The sequence below is a fragment of the Pezoporus occidentalis genome, unplaced genomic scaffold, assembly GCF_034315485.1.
Source record: "Pezoporus occidentalis ecotype Australia unplaced genomic scaffold, CSIRO_AGI_Poc_V1 ctg327, whole genome shotgun sequence".
In the NCBI taxonomy this organism is placed as follows: domain Eukaryota; kingdom Metazoa; phylum Chordata; class Aves; order Psittaciformes; family Psittacidae; genus Pezoporus; species Pezoporus occidentalis.
This window is the reverse complement of record NW_026915235.1, coordinates 464,117-487,418: the sequence shown is the minus strand read 5'-3', so window position 1 is coordinate 487,418 and position 23,302 is coordinate 464,117. Positions and strand designations below refer to the sequence as shown.

Here is a 23,302-nt window from a genome sequence, read left to right as displayed (position 1 = left end):
GGTGCAGTCTAATCAGTCACCTGTCAGGAGTTTCAAGGGAAAGACATGGTAAGATGCTGTAAAAACAGTGAGCCTGGGGCTTGGGGGAGTTGAGTGGCTGCTGGTCACACACCAAGTCCCAGCAGCGAATGGCCTGAAACAGTACACACACAGGAGCTAGGAGGACAGGACAGCAAGGTTAGCAAGAAGGTTTAGTAGCTCTCCACACACAGTATAGATGCTGCAGGGGATTAGCAATGGGATGCAGACCACTTCTCTCTACTTGACTACAACCTGTAAGATCAGACAGTGGCCATGCCTCAGCTTTTCAGTGGCTGCACAGCCAGGGCTGGTAGCCTCATCCAGCACTCCAGAAACATGTCAGCATCTATGCAGGAAGTGGGCTGGCCCTATGGGTGCCACATGCTCTGCACAGGCCACAGGCCCATCTCCCAAGGAGGGGGAGTCCAAGGTAAGATGCAGGAGGACCCTGGGGTCCTGCTCCCTCCATCAGCTCCCCAACAGCCCTGGGCTGCCCCACATTCCTCCTCAGTGGCAGCCTCGGGTGCAGACAGTACCCGATGGTACCTTAATCACTCATCCTTTCTTTCATTCTGGCAGGTTAAACCCTGACAGGGAATTTATCTCAACAGTGGAAGGACCCTGGGACAGGAGACTCTTCCAGCAGTACACGGTAGGCAGAAGCAGGCAGCAACACTGCTTCATTGCTGAAGGACTCCCAGAAAAGGGAAGAAGGACATATAAGGGGAAAGTACTATAGGTCAGACAGTACAGAGACCAATGCCACAACCTTCAGCCCAGTAGGTCTCCTGTTTTGTACCTCTAGGGAGCTCTAGCACTGGGGTCTGCAGTGACCTACCACCCCCAAACACAGGCTCGCAGCTTTCCTACCCAATGGCCCCGTGCCAGTACATGGTCCAACAAAGAGTCCATCTGCTCCTGGCCAGGCACCAACCACACACTGGGGCCAAGGGAATCACAGTCTGGCTGACTGAAGAGTGTCACCCCAGAGCCATTGGCTCCCTTAGGAAGAGTGGGGCTGCCCTGGCACCAAGGGGAGCAAGTTCCACTCCTGCCCATAAATTTACAGACTCACACCAGAGGAGTCCAGCATGGATGCTTGACCCTCCACATTTGACATCCATTGCTAGAACAGAACAGTAAATAATCCTAATTCTAAGGAATCCACATATCTACATCATGCAAATAGACTTCTAGCTGCACAAAACAGGGAATTCAGGCAAATATAGCCTCCCGACTACAGAGGGCACTGGCTAGACATACCTGCCATGCCCTGGTGCCTTTGGCTCTGCATAGGAAGGTGCTCCGTTGTCCTGGAGTACGATGAACATGAGCAAACAGCGGAGCACACGCAGCACAGTGTGGGCTAAGTGTTATGGAGAGGAAGAGCCAGCACACTTTGGCACTGGCATCATCTCAGGGATGGCAGAGGGAGCCAAATCTGACCCCAGGCTCCCATGGGGGCTCTCACTGGAATGCTGCCACCACTCACTTCCCAACCTTAACTGCAGACACTCCTCAAAAGCCCCAGCTAGCTGCCTGAAATGCTTCTGCTGCCAATGCTATCACCAGGTGGGATAGTCTCCAGAAGGCTTGTGAACAAACACAAACCCAAGGACATTACCCTAGTCCCTGTATGCCAGTTTTAGGCCAGGATGAGACCCCCATGGATCAATCCCTGGGCTGTAAACACAGGACACAGTAGGGCTGGTGGGGAAGCTCTGAGCACCAGCATCTCCAGCACGAGCAACATGCTGGCGCCAAAAAACTGACAGGAGGGATCAGCAGCAGCTCACATAGGCTGCTCCCTTGCTAAAGCAAATAGGGGACACATGAAGGTTATTCAAATGCAGCCAGAATACTGGAAGGATTATGTAGTAGCACTGTAAACAATAAAAACACTAAGCAAGATCTGGCTGCACATGATCCTGGTGTTCAGGGCTCCAGTGTAAAACAAACTGCCTGTGCCCTGTCTGCTCTCACCACTTCTCCCTCCAGGACTTCTTTCTGGAAGGATTCTTCTCCAAGACAAATCTGAGCAGGATGTCAAAGTTTGGCTGTGGTTCAGATCAGAGAAACAGGGCAGCAGCCCTGCCAGGACAAGCAGGATAATGCTCCCCAAGGCACCTGTAGAGGTCTCTGTGTTTGTTCAGCTTAGGCTCAGCCTTCAGCAGCTACAGAACCACAAAGCTGTGCCATCACCCTGCCAAGCCCTACCCCACTCAAGACAGGTCTTCACCACAGCCAGCTTGTTTGGTATATCTGAAATACTGTATGGCAAAACAAGCTGCGGGATGGAGCCCACAGCAGAGCTCCTCTGCCTCCTCTCTGCTCCATCCTGTATCATCCTGCCATAGCTTCTCTTGGTGATGTCTGGATGATACTGTTCACAATCCCCACTGCAGTCAAACCACAGATTTCTGAGCAGTGTGCACATGCACACACACACAGCTTGCACACAAACACACACGTGCTGCAGAGGAGCACTGCGGTGTACTACCTGAGAACAAGGAAGCCATTGACACTGAGAGGCCGTTCTTGGACATTTGAATCAGGTTAGATCCATCGTTACCATCTGCATAACACGGTGATGACAAAATAGTTGACTTCAGTGCTTCAGCCAGGCCAAAGAGAAAGGGCATAATACAAGAGCAGCACTCGCACAAGAAACCCAGAACTGAATTCACACACCCCTCCTTGGGCTTCAAAATCAGGCCAAAAATGTAGCCCTCAGTGACTGAAAGGAGAGCTTTGCTATATCCACAGTTAAGAGACAAGAAATTTAAGCTGGAGAGTGGAGAGTGCTCTGTCTTCTACGATTTTATCTCCTTTTTAAAGTCAGTAAGATGAAACTACTGCTGAGAAGTCAGTCATCCACCTCAGAGGATAAACAAGGGTCTGAAGAAAAGAACACCCAGGGACCCTGACAGGTCTCCTGTGGGCAATAAGCTCAGCCACCCAAGCTGCCAGGAGGAGAACAGAGGTATTGTAGGTCAGGATGTGACCAACACCCACTACTGCCACCCAAGAGGTAAGTAGTCAGAGCTACAGCTCCTTCTGCCTGGGGATGAGGGGAGCAGGATGGCAGCTCTCCCAGCTGTCTCTAGCTGTGACAGCCACTATGTGGACCAGGCAATGAAACAGAAACCTACTAGCCAGAGGCACTGAATGCTAGAGAGTTAGAGGATTTTGAAGGAAAGCTATGCCACCACATGAGGGAAACTGGTTGCTCTTCTCATGCTGAGAATTCAGTCAGTTGTTTGGGCAAAGTCATCCTGAAGTGAGAGGGATGTGCTATTCTTCAGCAGGACTGACTTCAGCACAACCACATCAAGGGGAAAGCTGTCCCTATGCAAGGAGCAACACAGCCATTCCCTCCTACCTCGAATCTCGTACTCTTCCACATCCTCTGCAGAGCCAGAGTCAGAGAGTCGCATGGAGCCATGGGAGCTGAACTGGGACCCACTATCTGTCACCACAAGACCTGGGAGAAATGCAACACAGCCAGGCCATCAATGCAAGTGGTCTGAAGGGTCATTGACAGCTAAGGGACAAGTTGATAGCCAGGCATTGCCAGGGCAGGGAGGGACAGAGGTCAAGGCTGGAAAACACTATGGGTTCAAAATCAAATTACATTCCATAACTCAGTGACAGCATCACACAAGGGTTACATTATTAGTCCCATTATGATCTTCAGTAGCAGCAGAGTTTCACAAATCTCTGCAGCACCTTTGTAATCGTGACTGTTTCTCACAAATGGGCAGGAAGGCAGGATGCTATAAGGTCAGGCAACAGACAGAAACCCCACATGCTAATAACTGATGAGCCCAAAACACATCACCCACTGTCTGAGCCCATCCCCTGGCAGGTAGGGTACAGGTGCCTGGTGCGGATCTGCTGGCGCCGAATGCGAATCTTTTGTTTAAGCTCCTGGATTTCCTTGTCACTGTCTTCCTCCTCCTCCTCCTCCAGCTGTCGGCTCATCATGTTGCATTTCATCAGCTCAATGGCAGCGATCAGGGACTCTGAGATGCTGAAGTGGGCATTCTCCTGCAAGGCAAGAGCAAAAGTATTCAAGGCTGTAGCACAGAGAAACTAGGAAGACATGGTAAATATCCTGTCTCCACCTATGACAGCAAAGAACTTACTGCTCATGGAGAGTGGTAGAAAGATCTTAAGCCCTGTCAATCACACAAAACCTGACTCTTCTAGGAGGACCTAGAAACTAAAGCCTTCCTGGGCACCAGAATACTTCTACAAAGAGGTTGTGCAATAAATCCACTCCGGGCAGTCAGCACATGTTGTGGAGGAGCCCTAACATGTTGCAAAGCTGCTGTGTATATGCTGTTTGGGCAGATCCCGGCTGCCAGACACCATCACAGAACTCAACCTTGAAGTTCTGTGCACACCTCTGTAACAGGAAATACTATGGCATTATCTTCCCCACAGAGGAAAGTATCACTGAACCTGCAGTAAGATACATTCTCCAATGCACAGACTGCTGCTGCCTCCCTCACCTTCTCCAGGTCTGCACAGCTTCCAAAGTCCTGCTCAGAGAGGTAGCTGATGAGGGACTGCCCTTCTGAGGGTCTTCTGAACATCCCTTCACCCGAGCTCAGGTACTGTCCAGAGTCTACAAAAGCAAGAGACAAACATATTAGGGAGGCACCTGCTGTTATCCCCCTGCTAATGAGCCCTGCCAGTGCCCAATCAGCATCCCATAAGAAAGTGCCTAAAGCTGAGGCCACCGCAGCCTGACCAGGAGCATGCATCCCTGATGAGGCTGGCTGTACACACCATATTCCATGTAGAGCGAGCTGGGTGTGCTCAGTTCACTGCTCTGGGTAGAAGCAGAGACTGGCCGTCTCCCTCCACTTGGATCATCGTGGGACTCTGGAAGAGAAGACACCAGGCACAAATCAGTATCCCAGAGGTGCTCAGCCACTGCACAGGGTGAAATGAAAGGGGCTCAGCATCGCATGGGCAGGCACAAATGGATGGAGGCAGGCACTAAGGTCAAGCCCAGGAGGGGACAAAACTAGAAGGCATTTCAGGCAGGAGAAGAGGAGGGACAGAAAGAAGGTGAGATACTCATGAGATGCCACAGAGCAGTAAAGTCCGGAGCTGCCTTCTCTTTACTCCCTAGCAGAGCTGGGGGACACAACAGGCTCCAGCAAGTGCCTCTTGCATGCCCTTTCTTTCTGATGGAGCACCTTTAAGAAAAGAGCTATGTCCAGGGTACTGAATCATGAGAAAGGGGAAACCTGAGGAGCTGAGGGATATGTGGGGCTCCCAGCCCTGCAAAACAGCCTAAACAACTAAAAGGAGGCATCTGAAGGACATGCACTTGCCCAACTAGAAGCCAGGGTTCCCTGGTCACCTGTAGTCCTCAAGGTGACTTGCACAGGCTGTGTGCAGGGCACTGCCCCGTGCACACACTTGTGGTGCAACTCTCTGCCAGGCTGAACTGGTAGGGACTGTGACGAGCTGGTGTGACCAGAGACCAGCAATGGATAGTGTTCTATGGAGAGCCACAGCCCCAGAGAGCACCTGGATGACCAAGGACTACTGAAGGAGACTGAAAACACCCTGACTGAAGCAGGACAGGAGCACACAGGTGTGGACAGAAGGACTGGTGCCAGCTGATATCCTGACATGCTGAGCAAAACAGAAGGGCAACCCCATCCTCTCAGATTCCTGCTCCTCTTTGCTCCCAGCTTTGTGCCATAACCCTGATGTGGCTGGAGGCTCCTGAGCCCACCAACACCAGCACGTCCCTGCAAAGACCATGAAGCAGGCACCAGGATCAGCCCTGGGATTAACCCACCTGACAGGCTGGGTGACAAAGGAAGCCCGCTGGGGTGGGAGGCTCCCATAACTAAACACTGCAGCCTGGCAGAGTATCCTGCCGCCACCTCAGCCCTGCTGAAAACCAGCACAGAAACCACCTCGTGATCACCAGCCTGGGGAATGCCACATACAACAGAGCCCACTGCTGAAGGGTAAAACAATGCAGTGCTCAGAATCCTCTGCTGGGGCAAGACACAGGGCTGGACACACGTGTCTGAATGTCCACCACCACTAGAAAGGAGCCTTTGCAACTGCAAGAGCACTCAGCACCCAGCTGTAAGCCTGACAAACCCAGTGCTGCTATTCAGCGGAGTACAAAAGAAAGCAGCCCATTTTTTTAGAGCTCCTGACTCTTTCTGTATGTGGGGGAAAGGGATGGCAGCACCCCAGCACCTCAGCTTGAGGGAAAACCTGCCCCAGGCTCAGCAGATCAGGGGGAGTCCTGTCCTGGCTGTGGGTGCAAACACAGCTGACTGGGATGTGGCTGACCTCAGCCAACATCAAACCTCCCCATGCCACAGACCCACTAAATGAAAAGAAAAATAAGATGTTCAGGCCTGCTTAGCTGCCAGTCCTTACTTGCTAAGTGAGATATGAAACCTCTCCTGGCTCCCAGGGCAGTAGGGTAGAGGGAAGAGCAGAGGATGCATCTCAGGGACTTAGTGGCCAGCACTCTGTAACACCATGTAGGGGAGCTGGGTGCCCTTCTGAGTCTGGCCCACTGTTCCCAAAATCCAAGCTAGGATCTTCAGTCAGGTCACATGCATAAACCTGATTGTGCTTCAAAGCATCAGCTGGGACACAGAGAAGAAAGATTATTTTTTTTTTTTCTAAATGAGCACTAATGGATTGATGGAAATCCTGAACTTGATGCAATGATCACTAATGAAGGGCTGTTACACTGGCTCCCAAACCTGCCACTGGATCTTCTATTATAATGGTGATATCCCTGAGGCCTCCTGGGCAGACAGAGAAGAAGGGCAGCATTAAGGGAGAGAAAACAGAGACAGACTGGTTACCACTCAGCAAGGGCCTCCACTTCTCCCATGAAGGCAGCAACAGTGGGGCAGACTCCCACAGACTGGTTGTCCTCTCACATCCTTCCCCCCCCCACTCGAGCACAGGACCCAGCAGGTTACCAGAAGGATGACATCCTACCAGTAGGATGAGCCTAAGCTCCAGCTCAGTGCCCTGCCAACCATGGCCCCATGCCCCAGCCAGGCAAGGCCAGTGGGGAAGCAGGACAGTTAATGCCTTGCCATTGCTGGCATTTTCTAAGTTTTGGTAAAAGCTGCCAATACCAGTTAGAGACTGGCCCAGGGCATTCTGGGAGGCAAAAGGTCAGCCCATCGTTCCAGTGCAGTGCAGGAAAGTAAGGGCAAAGACCAAATTTACCAACCACTTGCACACTGTTCCCCTCACCAACCAGATCCATGGTGTCAAAGGGGTGGCCAGCATGAGCCTCCCAGTACCGGGGACTCCCATACCCCAAAGCCATCCCAGAAAAGCTCCTCCATTACCGTGCAACTTCCCCGAAGCCACGTTCGTGTCAGAGTGTGAGCGCACGTGGCTCTTCTTGAGGATGCCCTGTGTAGCTGATGACTGTCCTTCTGAGAAGCTGGACCGGCGCAACAGGCTCAGGCCCCTGCTTCCACCTCCACTTGCCCCCTGCTCCCCCAGGGATGAGACCGAGTCCAGCTTCTGGGAGCTGCTGGAGGAGAAGAGTTTGGAGCTACTGCTCTTGGTGCTGTTGGTGCTAGCACTGCTGCACGCTCGGCCCCGGCGGCCTGAGTTCCCAATGGCCAGGTACTCTGGCCCATCATTAACATCGCTCTGTGGATCATCCTGACTCCCCGTCCAAGTGTCCTCACTCTGGCTGGTGGTGCTGGAGCTCATCTCACTGGCTGGAGAGAAGGGGTCTTTGGGTGAGGGTACATTGAAGTGGGTGACAGAGCTGGGCTGCTCCAGAGGGGACCTGCCCTCACTGAAGGAGGAAGACCGGGTGGACAGGCAGCGTTCCTGGGGCTGACTGGCACTGAAGCTGATGGAGCTGCTCGCTGATCTCCTGTCTGGACAGAATCAGGAGCAGGATGTCACATACCCTGGCACAAGCAGAGCACCCTATGTCTTCACGCCAGCATGTCCACACCCCATGAGCCCATTCTCACCAGGGATCTCCCTCCCATTGCAGGCACCCATCCACCACAATGAATCAAAAAGCAGAAATAAAAGGCAAAGTCTTTTCTGGGTCTATCCTGAACTTCCAAGCACCCCTCATTACCTGAGAGGCCAGAGGAGGCTGGAGAATGAAGGCTGGAAACGGACCCAAAGCAGCGCTGCTGCATGCAGTCTGCAACCGGAATGTATGGGGATGCGGGAAGGGCAGTCAGGCTCTGACTCTTGGTCACTGGAGGTGGACCATCACTCTTCCTGGTAAGCTGAAGAGAGGTGGCATCATTAATAAATTAGCATTTACAGGGCATTTACACATCAAAGGAGCAGTAAGGGAAAGGAATCAACTTGCTAGTGCCTGGTCACCAGCCAGCAAGGATGTGGCAGCCCTGAGGGCAGGAGGATGGGGAGGGAAAAACAGAGGTGCAGAAGGGAAGCGGCTCTTTGTTTCCAGTTACATGGCAGGCTCCCGTTGGGAAATTACCAGGCTCTCAGTGAAATGATCCAGGCAGCCCAGCGCCCCAGACAGATGGCTCTCATGTCCTTCAGAGTCGTGGTCACACATCTCTCTTGTACCAGCAGAAGGACCTGATGCACACAGGGATGGCAGTGACGTGCCGGCCAGCTGAAAGAACACAGCTCCCATTAAATGGAGCCTCATTAATTGCTCTCCTCTGGGAAGCTCTGTGTAAAGAAAGCAGCTGTTGTTCCCATCCTCTGGGGAGAGGGAAGATGGTGTGGGGCTGCACAGGGGGTAACTGGCATCACCAGCAGGAATGGGCACCCAGGTGTCCTGGGGTGCTGCCTGTCCCTTGGATGGTGGCTGTCCCTCACAACCAGGCAGCTCTGCTCACTGGCCCTGAAGCCTATTTGAGAGGGCTTCAGAGGTGCCTCTTAGAAGGAACCAGTCCTCAGGTCCTCATACTCAAATCCTCGATGCCAGCCAGAACCAAGGTGCCCCACTACACAGGCTCCACAAAGCCACCTCCACCACCCCGACCCCTGCCAGTCTCACACAGGCAGTGGAGGGATAAGTGCACTGCTCTCCTCCCCTCTTGGAGCATCTTCGGCTACTTCCAAGTCCAGCCCCTTGTCCAAGGGCTACATGTGGCCCAAATAAGACCTCGCACAAGCAGCCACAGCCAGCCAGCATCTGGAGAAAACCAGATGTAAAAGACAGGACCTCAACTCACCATGGAGGTGTCGATCTGAGCCAGAAGCCTGGGGTTGTTCTGCTCAACAGCCTCCAGGCACTGCAGCATGGCCGTGACGTGTGCGTCGCTGAGCAGGAAGGCAGTGTCTGGGGAGAGAAAACTGCTGCTTGGAGGGGTCCCTCTCATCTGTGTGGTTTGATAGTGTCAGTTCCTCACATTCAAACCATCTTTTCTACCATCCCACTCACTCCTATGTGGCTTAGAAATGCCACCAGCTAGATATTTTCCTAATAAGAAGGAAAAGGCCCATTTCTCTTTACCTGCATAGAATTTCCTGATGTACTGCCGGTTCCCCAGGAGTGGTCTCAGCTGCGCTGACAGGCAGTGGCACTGCAGGCTGTGCTGCAGCCACAGCTGTGCAATGGCCTGGTCCCCTGGGCCCTCAGGGTCAGGCTTACCGCTCTCCTGCAGGCTGATGAACTGGAAAGAGACACCAGGTACAGGTTAAGACAAGCACTGGAGCAGCACTAGTCACTGTCAGCGGGAAAGAGGACACATCCCAGCAGCTCCTTTGCCACCAGGGAGGCAAAGCACCAGGCAGGAGCAATGCTTCAAAGGTCAGCCAGTGACCAAAGTCCTCTGACAGCCACCAGCAATATGAATTTCTCTTGCATGTTTTCCCATACATGTGCCTCGCCCCTGACCTAATAGGACCCCACACTCCCAAATCCAACCTGACCCCAGTGGTGACGGTCATGTTCTTGCTGACATATTAACTGTGGAAGGTTATGGCAATGCCCGAGCTGCTGCAGCTTGAAGAGCTAGACTGTTAGAGATCTGCACAGACACATGAATCACCTCTGCGTACACACAAGTGCCGCTTGTGCCAGTTTCCTTGGTGATGCCTGCTGTACCCCGCCAAGCCAAGCTGGAGATTGGCCTGGGAGAAATAAGCAGCCAATTGTCTCAGCCCAAGCCATGTCGAGTTCCTGGGACGTGGCTTGTACACAAACACAAGGCTGCCTCAGCCTCCACAAACCATGGGACTGCTTTACTCCCAGCAGGCCAGCAGCTAAGGCACTGCTATCCCAGCAGTGAGGCTTGCAGCACAGCTACCCAATCCCATCCCTGCTGGGCACACAAGGCCACCCCACCAGAACTCACCTTCTCCAGGTGATGAGCAGAGCCAGGACTCAGCCAGCGAATGTCCTTCACAAACTGCCAGTAATCCTTCTGTCTGCAGCACACCTGCATAGGACAGGCACAGTTAGATACCACCAGCCAAGTCCCACTTAAATGACATCTCCCATTAGCCCCTTGCCACAGAGGACAGCCCCTAAACCTGGCAAGATGAGCCAGAAAACAGGCAAACACATCCCAGCAAACCCAGCAACCATTGCTGTTTTCTGATGCAAACCACCACTGAGGACACCAGCACAGCTGAGCACCCCAGGTAGGAAATTTGGCATTGCACTTCTATCAACTCCTTGCTTCTGTTTGCCTCAGCTTTATTCAAACACCGGATTATTTTGCTCTTAGTTTTTCTTGCCATTAAAGAGGAACTGCAGCAGAGTTGCTGTTTCCCTCACCACCCCCTAGGGTGTAAACACAACCCCAAAATATCTCTGTTCACCAAAAGACTGAATTTTTTTTCTTCTATCTTTATTTCCTCTTTCACAAGTGGCAGAGGAATGGGCTCTGTTTCGTGGTTTATTTGGCTGGGGGAGAGATGTTGGTTTGTTTTTTAAGACTAGAGAACTAACATGGCAATTTTAGTTCTCTAGATTGAATAGGGTGTTGTGTTTTTTTTTTAACAGGTAGGTAAAATTCACTTAAAAGTTTAAAAAACTCTTTCTGTTTTCTCAACACGGACATATGAATTTTTCCAAAAAAAGCTGATGAAATAATAAGCAAAATTAATTGTTTTGCTGGAGCAACTATGAGAAAACTGCTGTTAGGAAGCTGTATTTATGTGCCTCCCTTTGCAGCTTATATAGCTTGACTGGTGCTGCAGGTGCCCAGACACGGGAGACATTTCTAAGAGAAAGAGCTGCCTTTGCCTACCTGAAAAGGATTCAGGAAGACACCATCCTGCTTTGCAGGTCTGGCATGAACTGTTACCAATAGTCAGACAAGTACAAATAATTTAAATCTCACTTCCTGAAGCCTATTAATAGCACATCTATCAGAAGGGAGCACTGCACGCCTCAGATGAAAGGTAGCTTCTCTCTCTGTCGATCTCTCAAAGAAGCTCCTATTCCCTGGGAACTAATGGGATTAGAGAGGCACGGTAAAGAATGCTGACTGCAAATTTAATGAATCCAGGGAGCAAAGCACCACGCTGGGATGACATGCCAGCCTGGCTCTTCCTGGAGGCTTATTAGCTGGGGTGCAGCACTGCAGAGGTGTGGCTTTCCTGCTCCTGGCCCATGCAAGCTGCCTGGGGCTCCTCTGCATCCCTCTCTTGCCTGCATTGCTCTCTGGGCTCCAGAGCCAAGATGGGAAGCCTGCCCCCAGGCATGCCCTGCAGACTTGCTTCAACCCTCCATTGTAAATTAATTGTGCTGGTAATTGTAAGCTGAAAGGGAGATCTTCAGGCCTCTGTACACAAGTGGGAAAGAGAAGTTCTCCCAAGCAGCCATGAAAGGGGGAATGGTTGTGTGAGTAACTGCAAGGCACAAGAGCCGGGAAAGAGATCCCATTCACAGGAAGCCAGATTTGGCTGCCAGTTTCTGCTACTAACACAGTTAACCGGAAACAGTAAAGATGCAAGGTTTTCTTGCCAGACTTCGCTGCAGAGTTGTCCAAGTGCAGACAATATGGGGCAAACTCATCACAAACGCAACTTTATCACTTGGCTGCAGCAGGAGGAAAGGAGAGAGGGGCTGACCTCAGCGCAGGGGCACAGGTACTTAGAAAAACTATGTCAAAGGTGGATGAGATAGAAAGAACACACACTCAGGTCCCTCTGACAACCACAGCACTTGCCAGGCAAGTTCAGTTCCAGCTTCAAGCATTTCCCGCACTGCTACAAGCATTGTACCCACTCCATGCTAGGAGCACTGAAGCGAGCTGCAGCAGATAGGACGGCCCCACTTGCTCATGACAGGCACCAAAGCTGCTACAGCAGTGCTGGCAGGACAGAAGGCTACCTTGTCATGGATGAGCCCATGATAGAGGATACTATGCATGTCTCTGCAGAGCCGTTCCAAGCCACCATACTTGGACCAGACATTTGGGTTGCTGGTGGACACCAAACCTTCCACTGTAGTCTTCAGGTTGCCTAGTAGCTTCCAGTGCTCCTTCCTGCAGAGGAACACAGCAAGTTGCATCAGATACACAGCAAGAGGAGATTCACAACAGGATCATGGTACTGGTATCTCCAAGGAGACTCTGGTCAGGCTGAAACCTTTGGTGGTCCAGAAGCTAGCAAAGGTGAGCTAACACTACAACTCCGTGTGGTCTCCCACACATGCTTTGTGGACAAGAGGCTGTATCATAATGATTCTTGTGATGACTGGTAGTCACCACCAATGTGGTCTCAGAAGGCAACCAGAACAAAGAGTCATGGTTCCTGCAATATGCCACTTGCCTGGTACACACCAGCAAAGCTGAAGGACATTTTTCCAGCCAGCCTTTTGCTTGTTTCATTCACAAGCTCTGTCAGAAACTGTTCAGAGCAGCAGCCCATCAGGAGTACAGCAGTTGTAAGGCAAAAGCATGATGTCTGCCCCATTCAAACTAGTTGATGCTATGATTCTATACAGCAGATACTGGCCATGCTGCAGCCACATTTACAGAGAGCAGCACGCCCTGAGCAATATGTACTGCACCAAGCACTCCAGCACTATCACGATGCAGAGGTGCTCTACTCCAAGGCTGGTAACTCTTCACCTGCATCTCCATCTGTACAGCTGCCCTCTGGCTCCTGAGCTCCCGTAGGTACAAGTTGACTTTCTCGCAAAAGCATTCATCATGTTCCGGACAGAGATTAACAAACTGCAAACTACAGCTGTACTCAAGAGCTTGCACAGCATTTCTCATTGGTACGACCCACCTCAGCTACCCTCCATACAATAAGAAATCACCATGATTGGCTATAAAGGAGGAGTGACAGGGCAGAGAGGTAATATCATTTGCCTATGCAAAAACAACTTTGGGGAAGGAAGCTTTGGACAACTAAGGTCCCTGCTCAAGCTCCTTGACTATGTTGTTAGAGGAACAGCAGCTCTAAGAAACATGTATTCAGACAGAAGCTACTCTTTCAGAAGCAGCAGGAATGTTGCAATGTCTATATAGGGGTGTAAATACCAAAAAAACTGCCTCTGCAGGGTTTGTAACAAAAGCACCCAAGGTGATAGCTTACAATGAAAGTCCAACCTTTCATCTTGCAAGAAACAAGCCAGTGTTTCAGCGGTTAATTCCTCCCACAGCCAAAACTAAACTGAACTTCCAAAGCAAAAGGGGAAAAATATAAAATAAAAAATAACATTATTTAAAACTGCTCTTTGTAGATGAAAGTGTGGGCTGCACACTTCTGCAGCACAGAGAACGAGACTAAAAAGTAACATAATCCTGGTATTTAAAACCAACCTTTCCTTGCCAATATTACCTTTTTGAGACTTGTTCACTATTGCTAAACTATTGACCAATTTGGTGGCCTTCTGTGATGGGGCTACAGAACTGATGGACAGGTATAGAGCAGTTGATGTCATCTACCTGGACTTGTGTAAAGCGTTCGACACTGTCCCACACGACGTCCTTGTCTTTAAATTGGAGAGACATCAACTTGATGGATGGACCACTCGGTGGATAAAGAACTGGCTGGATGGGCGCACACAAAGAGTTGTGGTCAATGGCTCAATGTCCAGCTGGAGACCAGTAACGAGTGGTGTCCTTCAGGGATTGGTGTTGGGACCGGTCTTGTTCAACATCTTTATCGCTGACATGGACAGTGGGACTGAGTGCGCCCTCAGCAAGTTTGCCGATGACACCAAGCTGTGTGGTTCAGCTGATACACTGGAGGGAAGGAATGCCATCCAGAGGGACCTTGACACACTTGTGAGGTGGGCTGATGCCAACCTCATGAAGTTTAACCATGACAAGTGCAAGGTCCTGCACCTGGGTCGGAGCAATGTCAGGCACAGCTACAGGTTGGGCAGAGAAGAGATTCAGAGCAGCCCTGCAGAGAAGGACTTGGGGGTGTTGGTTGATAAGAAAATGAACATGAGCCAGCAGTGTGCGCTTGCAGCCCAGAAAGCCAACAGTATCCTGGGCTGCATCAAAAGGAGCGTGACCAGCAGGTCGAAGGAGGTGATCCTGCCCCTCTACTCTGCTCTCGTGAGACCTCACCTGGAGTATTGTGTGCAGTTCTGGTGTCCTCAACATAAAAAGGACATGGAACTGTTGGAACAAGTCCAGAGGAGGCCATGAGGATGATCAGGGGACTGGAGCACCTCCCATATGAAGACAGGCTGAGAAAGTTGGGGCTGTTCAGCCTGGAGAGGAGAAGGCTGCGTGGAGACCTCATAGCAGCCTTCCAGTATCTGAAGGGGGGCTATAGGGATGCTGGGGAAGAACCCTTTATAAGGGACTGTAGTGACAGGACAAGGGGTAATGGGTTAAAACTTAAACAGGGGAAGTTTAGATTGGATATAAGGAATAAGTTCTTTACTGTAAGGGTGGTGAGGCACTGGAATAGGTTGCCCAGGGAGGTTGTGAATGCTTCATCCCTGGCGGTGCTCAAGGCCAGGTTGGACGAAGCCTTGGGTGCCATGGTTTAGTGTGAGGTGTCCGTGCCCATGGCAGAGGGGTTGGAACTAGATGACCTTAAGGTCCTTTCCAACCCTAACTATTCTATGATTCTATGAAACTGATTAAATGAACAAGCAGATCATCAAATATTGGGTCTACTTCAGGCTCTCCGTTCACTCCCTTCACAAGGTCTCCCCAGTGAAACCTCACCACTTTCAGTGCCCACCTAAACTTAAACAGAAGTCAGCCCATCCCACCAGCAAAGCCTGTCACCCTGACAACACAGGAGCTCCAAAGCAGAGCTGCAATGTAGATGTATATATATGTATGTATATGTTTATGATGTACTTAAGCTAACAAGCACTGACAGGGCTTTATCTCAGGAGATTTTATCTCCTTATCCTGAAAGAGATCCAACTTGGGGAGACACAGAAAACTGATACAGCTCTTCTAAATTTATGGGCTGTTCCCATCCCTGCCCTGAGGGATGCAGATGCTCTTTGATCGGGGACTGTGGACACCCAGAGCGGCATCGCCAGTCCCCAGTCAAAGAGCATCTGCAGCCACCGAGCTCAAAACTTCACCAGCTCCTCCCCAGGATATTTCTGACACTCAAGAGTTAGGAAATGCAAGTGAAAGCTCAACCACGCTGTTGGTCTTCCAAGTAACTGAGTCAGAGGAACTCCCTCCCATGCTCTTTCATGCTAAAAAGCAGGCGATGCACCCAAGGATGTGGGGGTAGGACATGCAGAGACGTGCCTTTCTAAACGAACTCTCTCATTAAAGGAGTTGTGAATCTCCCCAGAGGTAGGAAACCAGGGTCCAACAGGCTGGAGTCACAGCTCCCTCCTAGCACAGGGAAACTAAGGTTAAGCGACCCTCAAACAAAATAACCTCAAAATATTAAAACATTGAACTCAGAGGCACATAGGGAATGAGCAGCACAACAAAAGCAACTTTGCAGAGGTGATGCAGAAGCTACCAGAAATGAATTAAACAGCTGTAAGACAGTATGGATCCCATGGGACTTCCTGGTGCAAAGCAGTTCACAAGTTGGACGCACAAGATCCTACTGACACTGAAAACCCAGCTGTTTCTGGGACGGAACACTGTGCATGCTGAAAATCATGCAGTGACATAAGGTTGAAGAAATGAAGACCCATACAGCTGGCTGCAGGTGGCAGGGAAACCACATTTCAGCTTGGACTTGTGGGATAACCCCAAATTAGCGGCAGGGTTTGCTGCCTTCCCATTGACAGAGCCTGAGCTTGGGCTGCCAGGAGGGATGGAGAAAGCCTGAGCCCAGCTGCCCACAAGTTCCCCATTTCAGCAGGTGTTCAGAGCAATATTAAGAAATCTGCTTGGTCTTCCCTGAATAAAGAGAATTCCCCTTCACTAGTGCTAAAGAAAGGCAAGGCCACTTCGTAATCACATCATAAAAACTTACAGAAGAGCAAGACAAGTGGGGTTTTGTGTCCCACAGAGGTCACAGTACGCGAGCAGAGCAAGAACTACATGTGCTTCTGTTCTCCTGCTCTAGCACAGCCTGGCTCTCCCAGCCAGAATGGCTGACTGTGCTTGCAGGGGTCATCACTGAGACCTCAGCCGCATCCCTCTCCTTCCTTAAAGACAACAACCTCTGATCCAGCCTCTAATTTTAACCACCAGCTCTGTAAACTCGGCACTGGGTCTCCTTGCTTTACCTCCACAAACTCTACCTTCAGGTACAGCAACATCAACCTGCCATCAAGAACTGTGTTCAGCATAACTGAATCTTCTGCACTGAAGCAATAGAAGACAGAATACAGCCTTGGAGCAAGAAATGACTTAATGCCTCTGCTTATGACAACAAGAGGGAAACGTTGCTTGCTCTCCCAAGGCTTTCTCAGCCCCTCCATGCCACTGAGGCTAGGAGCTTCTTTTGGTCCAAGGCAGCAAAGGTGACCCACAGCAGAGGCAGAGAGAAATGCTGTTGACTGAGGTGAACTTCTTCATTTAAAACAAAACCAAACCCTGGTTACTTTCCAAAATAGAATCACACAGCTAGTTAGTATTAAAAATATAAAAATAAAATAAAAAAGCAGTCAACATGTGTCTGTGTCCTGCAGGAGGTACCTAACAGGCTGCTTGAACCCTGTCCTCTACCTAGAGAAGGCTTTCAATCCTTCTTAGCACACTAAAAAGGTCGGGCTGAGGATGGTGAGGTCACGGAGGGACTTCCACCAGATCTCCAAGGACATTCCCGTGCTGTCAGTTCCTCATGCAGATCCCGCAGGCGCTGCGCAACCCACTGCTGCGCACAGCCTGCTCCCGTTCTCACCATTCCCGGGTCTCCCAGACAACCAGCAGCCCCTTCCCTGGGCTCCCCCACTGCTCCTCCAGCAGGCTCAGCGCTGCTGGGGAAGCGCATTAAAAGGAAGGCAGGTTTCGTGCAATTCATCTGCAGCCATGGGGAGTGGCTGACAAGGCAGAAGAAGCCAGGAGAGCTCTGCCAGCCCGGCAGATCAGCCCTGCAGTGCCTGGGTGGGAACAGCTGAGCAGGCTGGCAGGGAAACAAAACATAGGGTGGTTTGCAACAGTGCTAAAAGCATTCATCAGTATAAAACAGGGGGCACAACCACAAAAGGCTCCCCCAGCAAATGCAGCCCAGAGCTGCTGCTTGCTGGAGCACTCTTGCTCTGCACTGGCAAACGATGAGGGAAGGAAACAGGAATTAAAGGTGGGTTTTAGCCTTCTCCCAGCACAGCATACCAGTAGTTTCACCTGCTTGTCCTGGTGAAACCTCCCACAGGCAGATGACCACAAAACCATAAATCCAGGATACTGTCCATCAAGCTTTGATCTGCATGGGACCTTGCCTGTAACTTGTGCACAGGCAGCCAGGGGCAGTGACAGGCAGAGCAGACCCCCACGGCAGCCCACCTCCCTGGGACCAGCCACTCACCTTCCTCCAATGCTCCCAGCAAGGCTTCCTTTAGGAACCTTCTCCTCAGGCCCTGCCGATCCTGGGAGCTGAGGGCAGCAGCTGTCAACCTGCCCAGATGACAAGGGCCCCTCTGCTCCCTCCCAGCACTGCTGTGTCCTCCACACCACCCGCCTGAGGCACCGAAAGCCCTGCTCTCTGCCCAGCTAACCTTCCTGCTGCGCCTCAGTGGACATCGCTGTTACAACCCCTGCTCCCCAATGCACGTCAAACCTGCTGCATAGCAGGAGAGACAGCAAAACCCAGTGCAAAATCCTTGCTCTCCTCTCCTGTGCTGGCAGAAGGACGGACTTCAGCAAAATAACTTCTGTTTCTGCATTTCCTGTGATACATAGGAAGATGGCTCCAGTGAGCTCTACCCCACTGCTGTCAGTCACAGCCACAATCTATAGTGAAATGGCACCTCACAGGGAATTAAACTGCTGAACCATTTGCACAAAGGACAATGAGGCTGTGCATGGCCCATGCCAGGATCCTCCCCAGCACATCAGTGATAGCCAGGAGCACAAGCAGGCCCCCTTGTATGTCAGCTCCAGAGCGGATGATGCCTGCTGTGTCCCTGGGGGATTGCTGGGGGTGGCACCACCTCAGCCCTATTAATAACACAATGATAGAGTCTGGTAGTGCAGGATTTTCACTTGTAAAGGCAAGAAAACGCACAAAGACAATCTGGAAAAAAAAAAGAAATGAATGCAGTCAACTCCTTTTACCTTTCTGAACCTGCTGGGTCTGAAGTGTTAGCTAAAGAGGGAGAATAGCTTGAACCGTGCAAATCAAAAGGTTTGCCCCAAACCTGTGCTGTAGCTTTAAAAGCTACAGCAGCATTTTTCCGGCTGATATTGCTAGCAGGAATAGAGGCTGGCTGAGCCCCTCAGATAAGGAATGCTTGTCTCCCATATCAAGTTTCAGTGGCTCTCTCCTCCACAGCCAACACTCCCTTTTCCATCCGACATCCACGCTGTGCCTGTGAGCACCACGGCAAAACTGAAGCACAAAGCAAAGGCTGAAGACATGCAAAACCCTGAAGTAAACAGGACTTGTCATCAAAACACCTCTAGGGAGCAACCTCTGCTGCTTTTATAGATGTCAACAAGAAAAACCATGCCTAAAGCATGAATGAAGACCACACAGCCACTCCTGCAGCCAGCCCTGTGCAGGTGCAGGGCCTTGCCTTTAGAAATAGAAAGAAGCTGGGGATTTCTTTTCAGCACCCAGAAAGGGCGATGCAGCTGCCTGCCAGGAGGGTAAGGAGACATGATCCAAAAGCAGCAAGCTGCAGAGCTGCCAGGACAGCAGCAGCACAGCGTCAGGGCGGGATGGCGTCACCCTTAAAACAAGGCGTGTGAAGCAGAGACTTGGCAGCTGCCGTCTTGGCCATGTCTGATGGAGAGTGGCTGTCTCCACCATATCGGAGACAGAGCACAAGGTTCTCAGGGTGTACATCTGTGACTGTCACTGCCAACAGAATCACAGAATGGTTTGAGTTGCAAAGGACCTTAAAGCTCATCCAGTTCCAACCCTCCTGCCATGGGCAGGGACACCTTCCACTAGATCAGGTTGCTCAAAGCCCTGTCCAACCTGGCCTTGAAGACTACCAGGGATGGGGCAGCCACAGCTTCCCTGGCCAACCTGTGCCAGTGTCTCACAACCCTCACTGTGAAGAATTTTTCCCTATGTCTAATTGAAGTCTACCCTCTTTCAGTTTAAAGCCATTCCCCTTGTCCTATCCCTGTATGCCCTTGTAAAAAGCCCCTCTCCAGATTTCTTGTCAGCCCCTTTTAGGCACTGGAAGCTTCTCTAAGGTCTCCCCAGACCATTCTCTTATCCAGGCTGAACAGCCCAGCTCTCTCAGCCTGTCTCCATAGGAGAGGTGCTCCAGCCCTCTCGTCATCTTCGTGGCCTCCTCTGGACTCACTCCAACAGCTCCACATCCTCCTTATGTTGGGGGCTCCAGAGCTGGACACTGTACTCCAGCTGGGGTCTCACGAGAGCAGAGCACAGGGGCAGGATCACCTCCCTCGAACCGCTGACCACCCTCCATCCATCAGCAAGACACCCGCCCAGTGCCGGGGGCAGAGCGGTCCGCTAGTCCTGGGGTGCAATGTGAAGCACTCGGCAGCTGGCCCGGGCTGTCAGCGCAACGCGCGGCTCTGACACAGGAGGGGCCGAGCGGGGGCAGCGGCACGCCCTGCAGCCGCCCCCCCCGCCTCCAGCAGCACGGGGGTTGCCGCGGGTCCCGGGCCCGTCCCGCTCACGCCCCGCGCCGCCGTGTCACACACGCACACGTGCCGCCCCCCGCCGCGGACACACCTGCTCTCCGCGTGCCCCTCGCGGGGACCGACCTCCATCCCGGGCGCGCGGCGCCGCCACCCGCCGCCGCCTCGCCGCCGTCACGTGGGGGCGTGCGCCCGCCCCGCCGGCGGTGAACTACATCTCCCGGCATGCACCGCGGCCGCCCGGCAACCTTCGCGCGGCTGGAAAACCGTGGCTCGCGCCCCGCGGCCGTGCTGAGGTGGTGGCGTTATGCTGCGGCGGGAGGTTCACCGCAGTTTGCCGCCCGGAGCTCTGCGCTGCCCTCGCTGTTCTCTGCGACAGCATGTCCCCATGAGCCAGCGCCCTGCATGACTAGGTGAGAAGGGAGCAGTGGGCACTATGGGCTCCCGTCAGGCACGGCCGCTGGCGTCCTCCACCCCTCTAGATGCAGGTTCTCACCTGTGTCTATAACTCACCCCAGGGTGAGTCTATGGCTGCTTTAGGCCCCTGTAGCGATTCGCTGTGTCAGCGTGCAAATGTTGAGTTGCCAGTCGGGTTATTGACAGCCCTCCGAGTAAAGCGTTTGCACTGGGGTGTAGCTGCACCACGGTGTAAAACCACAGTGAAGTGCTGTGGTAACCGCTTGACAAATCCTGCATCAGAGGTGATGAGGAAATTGTGATGCTGAGAAAAACAAACAGGCAAGGGGTCCCTGAGAGACAGCTCATGCACATGTGGAGGCAAACAGGGGTTTCTGTTCTATCATCCACAGTAAAGTGTATGTGAAAAATACTGCAGAATTATATGTACTTTCCTCAAGGAAGATTGACATGAAACTTGGAAAAGAAAAAATGATGTTGCCGCCACTAGTCTGAGAACAGTCACTGACAAATTATTATAGGAGACAAAACCCAGATATGTCTCCAGGTACATCTGATGCCTCAGAAACCAAAGGTAGTCATTAGTACAGTAGAAACATCCTGTATCTTGTTACTTCTAACAAATATGTGTTGCTCACTGATGCTGCATACATGAAGACACCCCACTTCATCTGACATTTTCTCTGTATTTTACCAGTACAGGACTTCAGCAGCATTTGGGAGAATAGGGCTCTATACTGCTATTCTAAAAGCAGTAACAGAAAAAAAAAACAAAAAACTAGTGTTTTTGTTTGTTTGTTTTTTTCAGAAGGTGCTTAATTAAGAGCCTAGGACTCCCCAGCCATACTAACTGTGTACAGGTGTGGAACAACAGCTTCCAGCTGGTTGTGCATTGTGCAGAAGTTTTCATGCGCTGATCGGATGGGTGGAAAGCACTGGCTGTATGTGCCATGTCTGGTGTCAGGGCACTGGGCTACGCATTAACTCTCACAGTAAAAATAGTGGAGAAAATCAAGTCGTCAAGACTATTGTGATCATTGTTAGATGATCATGCCTGGTGAAGTGGAGCATGTAGACGAAGCTGCTGACAGATCTCATTTAGCTCCTAAATCAGGAATTACAAGATTCTTCTGGCTCCACAACTTAGAGGTAGCGTGGATGTTGCTTAACAGCAATTTTCAAATTCTCTTTCTTCAGGAAAATCTCTTCCCCTGCTTCATTACTGTTTTGCAAGTTACTTACAGACACTGCTCACTTAACTATTGTCCATACCTTTGTCAATTTAGAGGGCATATAAGAAATAATTCTGTCAAGAATAAGCCCAGTCACCAAGAGCCTGTAGTCACACATGGATGTGTAAGCTTCTGGGACTGTGATGAGGTTCAACTGAAGAGTCACCTTCCAGTATAAAATTTGAGGAGTGCCTATAGAGGTCAACAGTTGTAAATGTATGAAAGCATGTATATATCCTTTTGCTAAACAGTAGCAAAATCTGGAATCTCGCAGACCTGACTGCTGTTCAGAGAAGATTTGGGTGACATGAAGTCAGTTATTAACTCAATGTAATTTCTTTACTCATTAAAAGAACTTCACAGGGAAGGCAGGCCTGGAAGTTAATGGTAGTTGCTAGACAATTTCATGTGAGGAATGAGAAGCTGTTTTTCAGAGGGGTAATGCCCATGCCTCTAGGGAATGGTTTCTGCTTGGTAATTTTATCGCTTCCTCCTAAGAATTTCAGCCAGGATGTACAGCAGGTAACATCTGGTCTGCAATTCCCCAAGATGTATCATAACAACAGGGGTTACTGGGCAGCCAAGTCATGAAGTCTCATTTTTCTGAGGAGACAATAACTGTCAGTGCCACATGGAATCTTTGTTGCTTGGCTGGATGCTGACACAGTCCTGAGAGCCAGGAAGAAAATCTAGAGCTGATGTCTGTACAGTTGTCACCATGATCCCCACAGCATTTCAGCCATTTTCAATACAGAAGAAAACACTCTTCAGGATCATAACTTCTGTGTTTTTTTCTGTTGTGCTGAGAACCAGGCAGCTGGTGTCCTGTCTGGGTAATAAATGGGAACCATGGATATGGTACAGTCTGGATTTTGTCTGATTTCCACCTGTCACGAGGGCAGGCAGCATCTGCCACCTTTGCAGTTAGCATATTTGTTTTGGGTAAACAGAGCATTTGCTGATCAGTGTGACACAGTCACCAGATGGAGCTGTACCCTACAGCATTACAGGAATTTGATTTGATGTTTTTAAAATAATACCTCTTGTGACAGCTCTATTATTAGTATTTATTGGTAATCTGGTGATAGCATCTTTGCTTTACAAATGAGGCCTGACTTTAAGAACCTTAAGTCCCACTTGTCATCAATCACTTGTCATCAAATCCCACTTGTCATCTGGAGGAAAATGCATAAATTACCAAATCTGTGGCTCCAGGACTCCATGTCTGAACTTATGCTGCACATGGAGAACATAAAGAAGAAAACAGGGTGCCTCCAGCACTGTGGTCACGAGCTGCTCTTGCTCGAAAATCTCTCACTAGCTGAAGATCAGTCTCAAGAGCTGAAGATGCCATGTGACAGTAACTGAGGCATTCACTTCTACATAGTAGAAAGCAGCAAGAGGAGCATCCAGAGCTGTTATTAGCATTGTTTTAAAAGGGAAGAGATGCATAAAGAGCATAAGCAGAGAGAGCAAAGCTTTGTCAACAGTCTGTTGCACAGC

The 23,302-nt window shown here is 50.9% G+C and overlaps 2 protein-coding genes and 1 long non-coding RNA gene across 7 annotated transcripts in view; 2 read left to right on the top strand and 1 right to left on the bottom strand.

Moving 5' to 3' along the window:
- Positions 1-23,302, top strand: part of RPL35A (ribosomal protein L35a) — a 153,519-nt gene that overhangs the window by 13,828 nt on the left and 116,389 nt on the right. The window lies entirely within an intron of this gene.
- RUBCN (rubicon autophagy regulator) overlaps positions 1-23,302 on the bottom strand; it is a 32,621-nt gene that overhangs the window by 7,604 nt on the left and 1,715 nt on the right. Inside the window, exons 1-14 of one of the 5 annotated variants that reach the window (XM_062629013.1) lie at positions 20,245-20,359; positions 12,350-12,503; positions 10,362-10,445; positions 9,518-9,677; positions 9,237-9,343; positions 8,528-8,668; positions 8,153-8,309; positions 7,392-7,940; positions 6,786-6,830; positions 4,819-4,914; positions 4,539-4,654; positions 3,867-4,071; positions 3,404-3,505; positions 2,522-2,596 (exon numbers count right to left, since the gene is read on the bottom strand). In XM_062629013.1, coding sequence (XP_062484997.1) covers positions 2,522-2,596; positions 3,404-3,505; positions 3,867-4,071; positions 4,539-4,654; positions 4,819-4,914; positions 6,786-6,830; positions 7,392-7,940; positions 8,153-8,309; positions 8,528-8,668; positions 9,237-9,343; positions 9,518-9,677; positions 10,362-10,445; positions 12,350-12,503; positions 20,245-20,282 — 2,029 coding nt within the window. In that variant the 5' untranslated portion in view covers positions 20,283-20,359. Of the gene's footprint in view, positions 1-2,521; positions 2,597-3,403; positions 3,506-3,866; positions 4,072-4,538; positions 4,655-4,818; positions 4,915-6,785; positions 6,831-7,391; positions 7,941-8,152; positions 8,310-8,527; positions 8,669-9,236; positions 9,344-9,517; positions 9,678-10,361; positions 10,446-12,349; positions 12,504-20,244; positions 20,360-23,302 lie in introns of those variants that run through there. The other 4 variants (XM_062629011.1, XM_062629012.1, XM_062629014.1 and 1 more) reach the window with 4 other exon arrangements.
- Positions 20,513-21,582, top strand: LOC134168894 (uncharacterized). The gene is made up of 2 exons (XR_009966705.1): positions 20,513-20,563; positions 21,376-21,582. It is a non-coding gene; the product is annotated as an uncharacterized LOC134168894 (long non-coding RNA).